Raw genomic sequence first — 14,390 nt, forward strand, 5'->3', positions numbered from 1 at the left:
CCTGATCACTTGATTATAAAGTTCCTCATCAACCTTTCATCTAATACTTTCAGTCTCCAATTATGATTTTTTCATAGCTCCATTATTTTATTAGAATTTGCAAAAATTGTGATTATTCTAGTTATTTTTTCTTTCTCATTTATTAGTTTCAATTCTTGTGAATAAGAACTTTATTAACTATTAAGTTATATTTAAGTGCCGTTTGTACCGGAAAAGCAGAATAAATGCTTATATTTTTTCCTTTATCAATTTTCAGACTGAGTTGGTGCGCTAGTAATTCCCAGGGTGAGTAATGTTTCTTTTTAAAAAATGCCATTATGAACTCAGATTTTAATGTGTTTTGATATGTTTCAGTCTACTCTGGATTATTTCTTTCTGATCCTTAATATTTTCCATCTTAGACTAGTGGGAGCTCCTAGAAGTTCACTTCTGTGTCCTCATTAATCTCTGATAACTTTAACATCGCAAGCATAAGCTATTTTAGGCTTACAGTATACATTTCCTGCCCAAAACCTGGACCATCTACTTTCCCTTCATATCTTTCACATAGGAAAATAATCTAATGCTTCCCCCCTTCAACATGGTGGATCTCAGAATGTTCTTGTTACTATGACACACCAATTCTGTAATTAGAGGTTCTAAAGCTGTATAATAAAGAACTCTAATGGTTACCTTGTTTTCTACTTCTTTTCCAAGATCATGACTGAGAGATTGTTAATAAAAGCATTGAGTGGTGGTAAAAATACGAAGATCCTTACTTTGAATGGGAAGAAGATGACAAAGATGCCCTCAGCATTAGGAAAACTGCCTGGCCTGAAGACTCTAGTCCTTCAGAATAACCTAATCCCCAAAGTGTGTCCAGAGTTATGCAACTTGACCCAGGTGAGGAACAGTGTTTTGCTGTTGTGGTTTGGTATTAAAGATGGAAAACAGGAAGAGAGGAAAAAGGGGTAAGAGACAGAACAATAACACTTTGATCTATGGAGACTTAGGTGTCTGGAGACTTAATGTGGAGTGTTGCTGGAGAGGCATCAGAAGGCTTTCTCCCTTAGGGAATTCCATGTGGTAGGGAGAGATGTTTCAATTTATTCATGTGCTCTTTGGCCCACATCTGGAGTCAGGGGACTAGGTCTCTGCCACACTTATCTTTCTAGAGGCTGTCATCTGCAAAGGGGTTGGAAACCTGGATCTGGTCATCTGTCTTGGGGGGCTTACATCTGGAAGTAGTTTTGAGGATCCAGGAGATGCTGTTCACCCTGGGGACTGTCCTGAAGCTTTTGCATTTAGAATGAAGAGACATTTAGGATGTAGCAAGGGAGTTCCTTTTCAATTTCCTAGGGCAGGCTGAAACTTTGAAATGGAATGTTGGCAGGGAATAGGAAGGAGGGGACATTTATTTCTCCTGAAATAGTCTTTAAAGGAAGGTTAATATTTTAAATAAAAAATACTCTTTTTTAAAGAGCAATAGTTGACATGAATGAATCCCAGATGCTTGTGTTAAACCTTTCTGCCTAACAATGTGAAACTCTAGCTGCCAAAAATCTTGAGGTTGAGAGAAGGCAAGGGATATTAACTTTGTAATTTTCTTTTTGTTCACTGCTGAATTGTCATCAGCACAGGAAGAACCTAGAAGCAGCTAAGGCGTTATAGCTCATTAATTTTGAGTTTACAGTTCCAAAAAATAAATCTGTATTTTCTTACTTTCACCCTACCTCATTTCCTTTTAGGTTTAAGAAATTGAGTTTGTAATCTGTAGTTGTATCTTTATAAGAAATAGGGTAACTTTTACAAAGTCCCCCTTCATTAGTAATTGCAGAAGGTACACTTGTAGTTACAAGACAACAAGGACTTGGAATTTTTTAATAGGAAAGAGGAGTTTCTTTGCAAAAGAATTTGGGACTTGACTGAGTCATGAACCTATTCTCTCCCTCTATTTGAATTTATTTCCATTAAAGTAATACTAACCATTGGTTACAGAGAATTAAATATTACAAAAAGCTTATAGCAAGAAGCTATCTTCTATCCCACTTCCCCTCATCCTCAATCCCGATCTCCATATATAACCACTTTTAACTCATCTATTTTATTGATTTGTCTATTTTTGGCATCATTTTTCTTCATCTTCTAGATACAGTTATATTAATGTATCTATTGTATATTGGTCCACATCTGGAATCAGGGGATTAGGTCTGCAGGTATCTTTTACATGTAATGTTACTACACCTTTATTTCTTCCTTCATCAACTGCAGTCTCTTTTGACTCCCCACTTCGTAAGATGACAGTGTCAGCCTCTGTAATCCACCTTCAGCTGTCCTTTCCTCTCCCCCGTCACAAACTCTGAAGTTTTTACTTTTATAAGACTTACGGCTTTTATATCCTATTCAGTTATAACCATAATTAAATATTTGTTTTGTGTCTTGGGTAACTCTAAACTTCTAAAAATATATATTACTAATAAATAAATATTCACATGGAGTCAATTAATTTATGATTATATTTTCTTTCTTATATGCCATTTTTGTTCCCTTGGAGTTTCTAATAACCTTTCCTTTGTTCTTGTGCCTTAGCTTTATGGCAGCCTCATTTTATTTCAAACTGTATTTTTTTTTTCTGTCAAATGTACTTTTCCTTGAGAGACTTCCCTCTAAGACCCTCCATCCTCTGCCCCACTCTAAGTTGACTGCTATCTAGGTTTGCTAGATACTGTCAGCCAAGGACATTCCCTTTGTTGCTCTCTTAAATTGGACCCACTGTTTCCTGTATCCTGTATTTTCCTTTCTTGGCTTGCTCTCTTAGTTTTTCAGGAGTCTCGAGAAATCATCCTAGTCTGGGTATGTGGTAGTTAAATTGTTTGATCCCTTGCATATCTGAAAATGTCTGTATTCTTGTCTCACACCTGGTTAATAGTTGTCTAGTAAAAAGTTACACATTCCAAGATATATTTCCATAGAAAAAAGCCCCAAGAGTCTGATTATCATTACATTGTCTTCTTCTTGTGGCTCCCTTTATTACTTGCCCTCTCATTCTTCTATTTAGGGGTAACCTACGTGTTGACTTCTGTTTGTTCACTCTTAGTTCCTTCACCAGGGAGCTGTCTCAGCCCAGTGCTTACTTTTAAAGAAGAAATTACACCATTAAGAATTCAACTGATTTGCAACTAGGCTGCTTATAGTCTATTCTGTCTTTAAAGTACTTTAAAAGTCAGATTCAGGCCAATGGTATTATGTTTAGCTGTTCATGAGCTAGTAGTTTTTCTTATATAGGGTCTTGGAGAAATTGTGGAATTTTGGAAAAAAAACAACAATTTTCCCTATGTAATGGGAGTTCTAGAAGCATGCTAGATAAAATGTGCTAGAAACCCTCAAAGAATGGTTGTAGATTATCATAGAGTTCAGATATACAGCTCCATCCGTCTCACAGTTGGTAGTAAAGGGCAGATGGCCCGGTGCAGTGGCTCACACCTGTAATCCCAGCAGTATGGGAGGCCAAGGTGGGCAGATTGATTGGGCTCAGTAGTTTGAAACTGGCCTGGGCAACATAGTGAGACCTCATCTCTACAAAAAAATAAAAATTAAAAATTAGCCAGGCACAGTGGCACGTGCCTCTGGTCCCAGAGGATTGCCTGAGCCCGGAATGTGGGAGGCTGCAGTGAGCTGAGATTGCGCCACTGCACTCCAGCCTGGGCTGCAGAGTGATTCTGTCTCAAAAAAAAAAAAAAAAAAAAAGGAAAGGCAGATGAAGGTTTCAAAGAAAGAGACAGCTTAGAGAATTGAAAAGGAGAGTTTAGAAGTGCTGGCACAACTTAACTGGTTCAGCAGTTACCAGCTATATACAAGGCACTTAGTTTCTTTGGGCCTCAATTTCTGCCTTCATTTATTTAATCCACAAATAAGCAATGAGGACCATCTGTGTCTCAGGCACTCAGAACTGGTGATTCAGTGATGAGCAAAACAGGTGGAAATCTCTGCCCTCATAGAGTTTATGTTTTAGTCAGGAGTGATGTAAGAAACAAATAAGCAAAATAGGGCGTGAGGCGGTGATTAGTGTTAAGGGGAAAAATAAAGCAGAGAGAAGGGGCAGGGTGTATTGTGACATTCAGCTGACCTGACTGATGCCACAGAGTGTCTTGTGGGCTTTATAGCTTGGTGATGTGTATGTCAAAATTCAGTGATTATAATTCTTATTCTAACAGTTTTCTCTAAAATTCCCGTGTACTTTTAAAGTTAATTTGAACTCTTTCTTATGTGGCTATAGTCATACCCTTTATCAATAATGTTTAAAGTTACCCATCTACCTATGACTTTTGTTTCATTTTGTTTTATGTCTACAGTGTTTATCTTTTGAAGTAGCCTTTTATCATCATACGAAGTCCAGTTTGCCCCAATATACTGATTTTTTGGTCATATTTCCCACAGAATGCAAGGTATTAACATAGTCATGATTTTTTTTTAAGTTCCTAAAACAAAAACACTACTTTTAAATTTCTTTACTCATAAAATGCTAATAGAATAACAACATCAACCATTCACTGGGAGCCAAGCATAGTATCAGGAGCTCATCATTTTCTACAACTTGCAAGGAAGTTATTACCCTCATACTGTTAATAAAATTTATGGTTCAGGAAGAGGTTAAATCATTTGTCAAAGGTCACTCAACCAGTAAATATAAAATGAGGTCTCCTTGGAGGTTGCTTTCAGCTCTATTGTGTTATTATTCTATATATTTAGTGTGAAATTTATCAGGGTATGGTGTTCAATTTATAGTTCTTAAAAACTGAGTTGCCTAAAGACGGCTGCTTTGAACACTACATGCATTGTCCCCTCCTCCCATTTGTTTGCATATTTTTTTTCTTTTAAGAGACGGGTCCTGCTCTGTCACCCACGCTGGAGTGTACTGTTGTGATCATAGCTCACTGCAGCCTCGAACTCCTGTGCTCAAGTGATCCTCCTACTTCAGCTTCCCAAGTAGTTGGGGCTACAGGCGTGTGCCACTACCCCTGGCTAATTAAAAAAAATTTTTTTTTTTGTTTGGAGACCGGGTCTCACTTTGTTGCCCAGGCTGGTCTTGAACTCCTGGCTTCAAGCAATCCTCCCACCTCAGCCTCCCAAAGTGCTGGGATTACATGTGTGAGCCACCCCACCTAGCCCATAGTGATTCTTGTATTATTATTATTATTATTATTATTATTATTGTTATTATTATTATTTTTGAGACAGAGTCTTGCTCTGTCACCCAGGCTGGAGTGCAGTGGTGTGATCTCGGCTCACGGCAACCTCCGCCTCCCAGGTTCAAGTGATTCTCCTTCCTCAGCCTCCTGAGTAGCTGGGATTACAGGCACCTGCCACCATGCCTGGCTAATTTTTTTTGTATTTTTAGTAGAGACGGGGTTTCGCCATGTTAGCCAGGCTGGTCTTGAACTCCTGACCTCAGATGATCTGCCCACTTGGCCTCCCAGAGTGCTGGGATTACAGGCATGAGCTACCACGCCCGGCCCATAGTGATTCTTTTAACAAATATTTACCATTCATTTTCTTGCATCTATGCTGTTCCCAAGGATATAGATGTGTACAAAGTGTGGTCCCTGCCTTCATGTTTGGTGATTAAATTAAATGTTTATATATTTAAAGCTCCATGGCTGGCATGTAGAAGCTTTAAATACATTTTAGCTATTATGATTAGTGTTACCATTATGATATGACTAGCAACAATGATAAAATGAGGGGGTAGGGGTTCTTTAGTAAATAACATACTTTAGATCCTACTTCCATTTTTCTTTGCTAATTTAACTAGTGAAGCTCTGGAAAATTTCAGTCACTTCTAATGACAATGACAAAAATGGGCTAATGTCCTATAATTTATGGTGAATGCATTTGGACTGTGGCTCTTGAAATATGGGGATGTCAACAATTTTCAGAGAAGCACTTTATGAATTTTAAGGACAAAGATCTTGTCTCGTCCCTATTGCTTTTTACTTACTAACTCATATAATGTCAACATGAGTGAAATGGAAGTAATTTTCAAAGTCCTGCCTAACCAAACACACGTAGGAACAAAGGTTCCTCACAGGTAAAACAAATAGCCATCATCTCTAATTGTGTGCAGCATTGTTGACATGTATCATAAAGTCCAATGGCAGTGTGGCAAAGTTCCCCTTAAGCTGCTCACATGTGCAGCTGACCAGGACAAAGATATGGTCTGCCATAGCTTTTTATTTGGCCATAAACAATTGACAGTAAATAAGACCAACTCTAACCAGATTTGAGTAGTTTATAAACTTACTAATTGTGTCCTTAATCTCTCCTTTTCATACTTTTGCTGTCCTTAATGACCCTTTAACCCAATCAACTTCATTCATTCATACATTAAACAACTAGTTACGTGTGTCTGCAGTGGAGTAGGCACTCTCCTAGGTGGCAGCAGTACAAAAAGGAACAAAATCTTTCATATGTCCCTAATAGGTTTAGTGGGGAAAGTTAACGAAACATACAAATAAGTGTATTATTACAATTGTGAAATATTACACTTGTGATGTAGGAGAATTGTGAAAAGTGCTGTAAAGGAGAATTGTGTTGTACTATGAGTCTCCAGTCAGACAAGTCTTGTGCTATGAGAGTCTCTAGTCAGAGAAGTCAGAGAAGGTGATTGTGAAAACGTGCAACTGAGTTAAGATCTAAAGTAAGCTTGTCCAACCCGTGGCCCGCGGGCCACAGGCGGCCCAGGACGGCTTTGAATGTGGCCCAACTCAAATTCATAAATGTTTCTAAATTCATAAATGTTTCTGAAATATTATGAGATGTTTTTGTTATTTATTTATTTATTTTTAAGCTCATCAGCTATCATTAGTATTAGTGTATTTCATGTGTGGCCCAAGATAATTCTTCTTCCAATGTGGCCCAGGGAAGCCAAAGAATTGGACATCCCTGATAAAGAACAAATTATGCAGAGGAAGAGGAAAGGAATGACCATGAGCAGAGACTTCCCGTAACTCTTCCTCCTTGGGCATTCTGGTCTCACTTTCTAACCCAAGCAGAACAGAGAAGATCCATGTCATTTATAGTGTTTGACAGCATCAAGCCTGTCTCTTCTCCTGTTCCATCCACTGAAAATCTCTTCTTTCTCCATCAATTAGGTAATGCCTCCTATTTCCTAAGCCTGGCTATCAAAACAGGGATTCATTATCCTGTTTTGTTGTGTCCTGTCCTGGTACAAGGGCACATAGTGAGTACCTTCTCTCCAGGAACCGTTCATGTCTCCTTTGCCTCTGCTTTCATGCCAAGGCGTATATTAAGGTCTCTTGAACCCCTGCTGGAAATGCAGCTTCTCTCTCTGCTGGCAGGTGTCTAGAAAAGACGCAGCCCTCTTCTTTCCTTCACTAGTGATGTGGAACAACTGATACACTCTATCTGTAGACCTGCCTTGACTCATCTGAAAAGTGGGCCTCGTCATTCTTAGCTCCTAAAGTTGCCATCACTGTTATCTACCTAATATAGGATGCCTTATCCATATTGTTTACATAGAAAATTTTAGCCGAACCTTCATTCAAACTTCCAAACACTTAAGATTTTACATTTTAATTGAATGTCATTTTAATTGAATGTTAAAATTTTACATTTTAATTGAATTCTAATAATTTGAAACTCTTGTCCTTCCTTCTTATTCTTTCCTTATGAAGCTTTTGATGGGATATTAAAAGGCAATGGCTTGATAATCTTTTTATGTTAATGCCAGTAGAGAATCCTTCTTATATTTCTTGACATTGAGCTTAACTTTGGGATTTAAGGGGCCAGCAGTAAGAAGTTTTGGGATCTCCATGAAATATCTAGAGATGAGATAACATGCTGGCCCATGGAAACTTCCCCTCAATTTCTAGTGAAATTATAATCGTTTTGAGAAATATGACTTTGTTAGGAAGTTACTGCAAAATTAAATAGTAGCTTTGAAATTGGCAGTTATTCATATAAATAAATTCCTTCAGGAAGAGCTGGACTCAGAAGCAGTTTGGCAGTTGTATTAAACAGCGGTTTTAAGGATGCCACAGATTTCTTTAAAAAAAGGCGTTGATAAGAATTAGCAGATTGAACCATAAATTGAACCTCCTTCCATACGTTGGCCGTACATATGCTAATTCAAAAATGTAAAATCCAGTTATTATTCCCTCATTAATTTGATTCGATTACCTTTACAAAATAGTTTACAGAACCTGACACGTATATTATATACTATTTGATTATAGTAAATGTGAATATTCACTCTTCTTAAGGAAGTTAAGTAGTTCAAACATATTTATACATCTTATAGGCAAATAATCAAATAGTTTATTCCAAAATGGTATAACCATGATTTAGTTTAGGAAGACAGTCTTCCAGATAAAGATTGACATTTGAGAATTTTTTTAATACTTAAAAAGGTTTTATCTGGCCAGGTGCAGTGGCTCACGCCTGTAATCCAAGCACTTTGGGAGGCTGAGGTGGTGGGGATCACCTGAGGTCAGAAGTCTGAGACCAGCCTGACCAACATGGTGAAACCCCGTCTCTACTAAAAATACAAAATCAGCTGGGTGTGGTGGTGCATGCCTGTAATCCCAGCTACTTGGGAGGCTGAGGCAAGAGAATCACTTGAACCTGGGAGGTGGAGGTTGCAGTGAGCCGAGATCATGCCATTGCACACCAGCCTGGGTAATAAGAGCAAAACTCTGTCTCAAATAAAAGGCCGGGGAGTGGGGGAGTTTATCTAAGTTAGTCAAAACCAAGTAATTAAAATATATAATAAGTAGCATAGAGTTTTCTAGTGATAATTAATAGCTACAAGCATGGAATAATTAAATATTAAGAGAGGCTGTCTGGTCCAAGTTCTAGGCCTACATATGATATGCACTACATTGAACTGAATACAGGGGCTAGTGAGAATGAGCAGGCTAGAATAAAGAAAGCATGCAGCTCATTAGAAGGAAATAAATAAAGCTGGGCAAATTAGAACAGATTAAGCTCAAAAGATACTTGATTTTGAAAATAAAAACTGATGTGGAGCCATAATGACTATTCCATAGTTTGAGTCTTTATAGAGATGATCTAAGCAGGCATCATTCAACTAATATTTATTGAGCAACTATTATATTCCAGATATTGTTCTTTGAATGCTAGATGATTCACACAGAGACCCTGTCATTGGAAAATTTCCAATTTAATAGTAGAGGTAAAATATACATGTGAATCATGGAATCAACATAAATGCCCATCAGTGATATGCTGGATAAAGAAAATGTGGTACATATATACCATGAAATACTATGCAGTCATAAAAAATGAGATTATGGGCCAGGCACAGTGGCTCATGCCTGTAATCCCAGCACTTTGGGAGGCCAAGGTGGGTGGATCATGAGGTCAGAAGTTCAAGACCAGCCTGGCCAAGATGGTGAAACCCCGTCTCTATTAAAAATACAAAAAATTAGCTGGGCACAGTGGCAGGTGCGTGTAATCCCAGCTACTCGGGAGGCTGAGGCGGGAGAATCGCTTGAACTCAGAGGGTGGAGGTTGTAGTGAGCTGAGATCGTGCCACTGCACTCCAGCCTGAGTGACAAAGTGAGACTCCATCTCAAAAAAAAAAAAAAAAATAGAAAAATAAAAATGAGATTATGTCCTTTCCAGGGACATGGATGGAGCTGAAGGCCATTATTCTTAGCAAACTAACGCAGGAATGGAAAACCAAATACCACATGTTGTCACTTATAAGTGGCAGCTAAATGATAAGAACACATGGACACATAGAGGGGAATAACACACACTGGGGCCTATCAGAGAGTGGAAGCTGGGAGGAGAGAGAGGAGCAGGAAAAATACCTAATGGCTACTAGGTTTGGTACCTGGGTGATGAAATAGTCTGTGCAACAAACCCCCATGACACAAGTTTACCTATGTAACAAACCTGAACATGTATGTACCCCTGAACTTAAAAGTGAAAAAAATAAAAAATATATACACACAAGTCATTATAATATAAATAATAATAATTGATAATAGAAAGTACACCGTGCTATGCAAATGCAAAAGGAGGATGCCTTCATGGGGAAGACGGTAAATCTCAAGGGGAAGCATTAAGCATGAAAATCTGTTATAATTATTGGAGAACCAAGATATTGTTAGTATTTAATGAAAACAGAATCCTGAAACACATCATTACTGCAGAAACAATAAAGAATTTTTATCCAGCAAAATTAACAGTCCTTCTGTGGCCATTTTTCTCATTCCATGAAAATGTCATTCAGAAGTGGCTGCGACCTGGGACCTCAAAGCCGTGATCACTCTGCATGTACCTGTGCTCCAGACCCAGCTCTGCGGCTGCTCTGCATGCACTTGCACTTCTGACAGTGGCATCTCTGTGGCCCAAACACGCCCATGTGCTGGACCTACCACCAAGGGGCATCCCCTTGGCCACAACTACCCCTGATAGAAGGAAAAGAGATCAGCAGCACTGCAGCACCTTTTACTGCCAAGGACCCCAATATATGCAAATCAATCAATGTGATACAACACATTAACAAAACGAAAGAAAAAAACCCAGATCATTATCACAATAGATGCAGAGAAAGCATTTGACAAAGTTCAGCATCCATTCATGATTAAAGCTCTCAACAAAATAGGTATAGAAGGAATTTACCTTAACACAATATAGGCTATATATGAGATTCCCACAACTAACATCATCATCAGTGGGGAAAAGCTGCAAGCTTTTTCTGTAATATCTGGTACAAGGAAAGAATACTTACTTTCTCTACTTTTCAACATAGTACTGGAAGTCCTAGTCAACAATTAAATAAGGAAAAAGAAAGGCAACCAAATCAGAAAATAATGTTATCTCTGTTTGCAAATGACATGATCATGTACATAGAAAAGTCTAAAGACTCAATAAAAAACCGTTAGAACTAATAAATGAATTCAGTCAAGTTGCAGGTTATAAAATCAACATACTAAAAATAATCATATTTCTATATACAAGGAATAAAGTATCTGAAAAGGGAATTAAAAAATCAATCCATTTATAATAGCAATAAAAATAATAAAGTACTCACAACCCAACAGGTCAAAGATTTATACATGAAAAATTATAAGACATTAATAAAGGAAGTTGAAAAAGATACATGTAAATGGAAAGACATCCCTTCTTCATAGATAGGAAGAATTAATATTGTTAAAATGTCCATATTACTGGAAGTGATCTACATATTCAATGCAATTCCTATCAAAATCCTAATGGTATTCTTCACAAAAATAGAAAAAACAATTTTAAAATGCATATGGAACTACAAAGCAACCTGAATAGCCAAAACAATATTGAGCAAAGACATGAAAGCTAGAGGCATCATACCTCCTGATTTCAAAATAATTACAAAGACACAGTAATCAAAACAGTGTGGCTTAGGCATAAAAACAGACACATAGACCAATGGGACAGAATAGAGAGCCCAGAAATAAATCCACATATGTATGATCAACTAATGTTTGAAAGGGTGTGAAGAGCACACATTGGGGAAAGGATAGTGTCTTCAATAAATGTTGGGAAAATTAGATATCCATATGGAAAATAATTAAATTGGACCCTTATCTCATATGGTATACAAAAATCAACTTAAAATGGATTAAAGACTTTAATGTAACACTTGAAACTGTGAAACTACTAAAAGGAAACATAGGGAAAAACTTCTTGACATTGGTCTGGACAATGATTTTTTGGATATGGTGCCAAAAACAAAAGCAACAATAGCAAAAATGGACAAATGGATAATTTAAAACTAAAAACCTGCACAGCAAAGGAAACAATCATCAGAATAAAAAGGCATCCTACAGAATGGGAGAAAATATTTGCAAAGCATATATATGATGTGGTTAAAATACAAAATATATAAGGAACTCATGCAACTCAATAGCAAGAAACAAACAAACAAATAACCTGATTTAAAAATGGGTAAAGGGGCCAATAGGAGGATCATTTGAGACCAGGAGTTCAAGACCAACCTCCACAACATTGCGAGACTTGTCTCAAAAAAAAAAAAAAAAAAAAGGTAAAGGACTTGAATAGCCATTTTTCAAAAGAAGACATGTAAATAGCCAATAGGTATATGAAAAGGTACTCAACTTCACTAATAGTCAATGAAATGCAAAGCAAAACAAAAGTGAAGTATTACTTTACACATGTTAGAATGGCTGTTATCAGAAAGACAAAAAGTATTCACAAGGATGTGGAGAAAAGGAAATGTTCGTACATTGTTGGTAGGAATGTAAGTTGGTACAGTTACTATGGAAAGAATATGAAGATTCCTCAAAAAATTAATAGTAGTATGATCCAGCAATCCTACTCTGGGTGTATATCCAAAGCAAATGAAATCAGTATGTTGAAGAGGTATCTGCACTCACATGTTCATTGCAGCGTTATTCACAATAGCCAAGATATGGGAACAACCAAAATGTCCATCAATGGACAAATGAATAAAGAAAATGTTTGTGTATGTGTGTGTGTTTGTGTGTGTGTGTGTGTGTGTATATATATATATATGTATATATGCACATATGTCATGTGATGCCTAACAGCATTTCAGTTAACAATGAACCACATATATGACAGTGGTCCCATAAGATTATACGGTATTCTTACTGTACCTTTTCTATGTTTAGATACTTTTTGATACACAAATACTTACCATTATGCTACAATTGCCTTTAGTATTCAGTACAGTAACATGCTGTATTGCATAGGTTTTTAGCCTAAGAGCAATAGACTATACCACATAGCATAGTAGGCTTATAGCAGGTGCATAGTAGGCTTATACCATCTAGGTTAGTGTAAGTACTATGATGTTCACACAATGACAAAATTGCCTAACGATGCATTTCTTAGAATGTGTCCCCATAGTAAAGTGACACATGACTGTATATGCATTGGAATATTACTTAGATTTAGAAAAGAAAATTCTATCATTTGCAGCAACATGGATGAGCCTGGCAGACATTATACTAAGTGAAATAAACCAGATGCAGAAAGACAAATACTACATGATTTCATTTATACATAGAATATAAAAATGTCAGACTCAGAATCAGAGAGTAGAATGGTGGCTACAAGGGTCTAGGGAGAGGGAGATAAGGGGAGATGTAGGTCAAAGGGTACAAAGTTTCAGTTATGTAAGATAAATAAGTTTTGGAGAGCTAATGCACAATGATGTGACTATAGTTAATATTGTATAGTATACTTGAAATTTGCTCAAGGGGTAGATCTGAAGTGTTCTGATCATACATACACACACAGAGAAGAAGTTACAAGAAACAGTTTGAGATAAATGGGTGGAGAAAGCTGTTAAATAATAGGATGAGATTTTCTTTTGCAGGCTATCTATTTTATTCAGAGGTTGAAAACACATGCCTCCAGGCAGGTAACATATGAGAAAAAGGGACCAGGAAGGAACTGTGGCTAACTGGTAGCTCATACATGCATAGTCAGTAGTGACAGTCCAGCCAGTCCCCAGCACTGGTGGATTTTTGTCACAGCAGGATTGTGTATTTAAAGGTTCTGTGGAAAGAAATACTATTTTTTAAAATACTGTGCCTATTAGTCATACCAGTTTCTGAGCTAAGAGTTTAGGCTTAATTCAGCAAATGGGATGCATTGTTCTCTATGTACTAAAGTATGCAGGAATATTTCTTTAAACTTTTCCAGTCTAAATGTTTCTTAAATTTTTGCCCAAACATCTGGGAAGATATACCAGTCTCTTAGTTTCTATCAGATATCTCCCTTTTGCAATTTGTAAATCAAAGCGATTTTCTAAATTCAGTCAAGTAGGAGAGGAAAATAGAATTGCTGTTGGTGACTGTGCCTCCTAACTATGGTTAGCGAGTTCTGAGGGTGAAACAAAGCTGACCCTGGAGTTGCTCCTTGGCACTTCCAGCAAGGCTGCTTCAGGTTCCTTGCCTGTGGTTGACCCTGCACATGGAGATCCTGCCAATCCCACTCATATTTACAGGTATCACTCCTGCAGGTAAGCCTAACATAGATGTCTCTTCACTGGTGAGCCAGGTAATGAATATATATGTGTAATTTAATCATGGTTTATAACCTATTAAATGTAATATCCCATGCCTAATAAAAGAGTGCTTGTGAATTTAGAAATGTTTGAAAGAATGAGTTAGAAATTAAGAAAATAAGCAGGTTTTAAATTTGAAAACTAGTAAAGTGTCAGTATGTATGTATGTGTATATGTGTGTGTGTATCAGGTGTTTACCACATTTCTAGCACCAGGTATGGCTAACATTTTACCCCACAGTATTTTCCTGGGCCTAAAAGATTACCATTTAATAATATCTGCTATTTGCCTGGCACTTTATTAAACTGTCTCTAATCCTTAA

At 37.2% G+C, this 14,390-nt stretch overlaps 1 protein-coding gene across 3 annotated transcripts in view; it reads left to right on the forward strand.

The window, feature by feature from the left end:
* Positions 1–262: 262 nt before the first annotated feature.
* The window catches only part of LRRC69 (leucine rich repeat containing 69), a 115,728-nt gene continuing 101,600 nt past the window's right edge, over positions 263–14,390 (forward strand). The window contains exons 1-2 of one of the 3 annotated variants that reach the window (XM_003821138.4): positions 263–285; positions 697–882. In XM_003821138.4, the coding sequence (XP_003821186.1) occupies positions 700–882 (183 nt within the window). In that variant the 5' untranslated portion in view covers positions 263–285; positions 697–699. Of the gene's footprint in view, positions 286–652; positions 883–14,390 lie in introns of those variants that run through there. The other 2 variants (XM_055116721.2, XM_063606851.1) reach the window with 2 other exon arrangements.

This window comes from Pan paniscus, chromosome 7 (genome assembly GCF_029289425.2).
Source record: "Pan paniscus chromosome 7, NHGRI_mPanPan1-v2.0_pri, whole genome shotgun sequence".
Taxonomy (NCBI): Eukaryota; Metazoa; Chordata; class Mammalia; order Primates; family Hominidae; genus Pan; species Pan paniscus.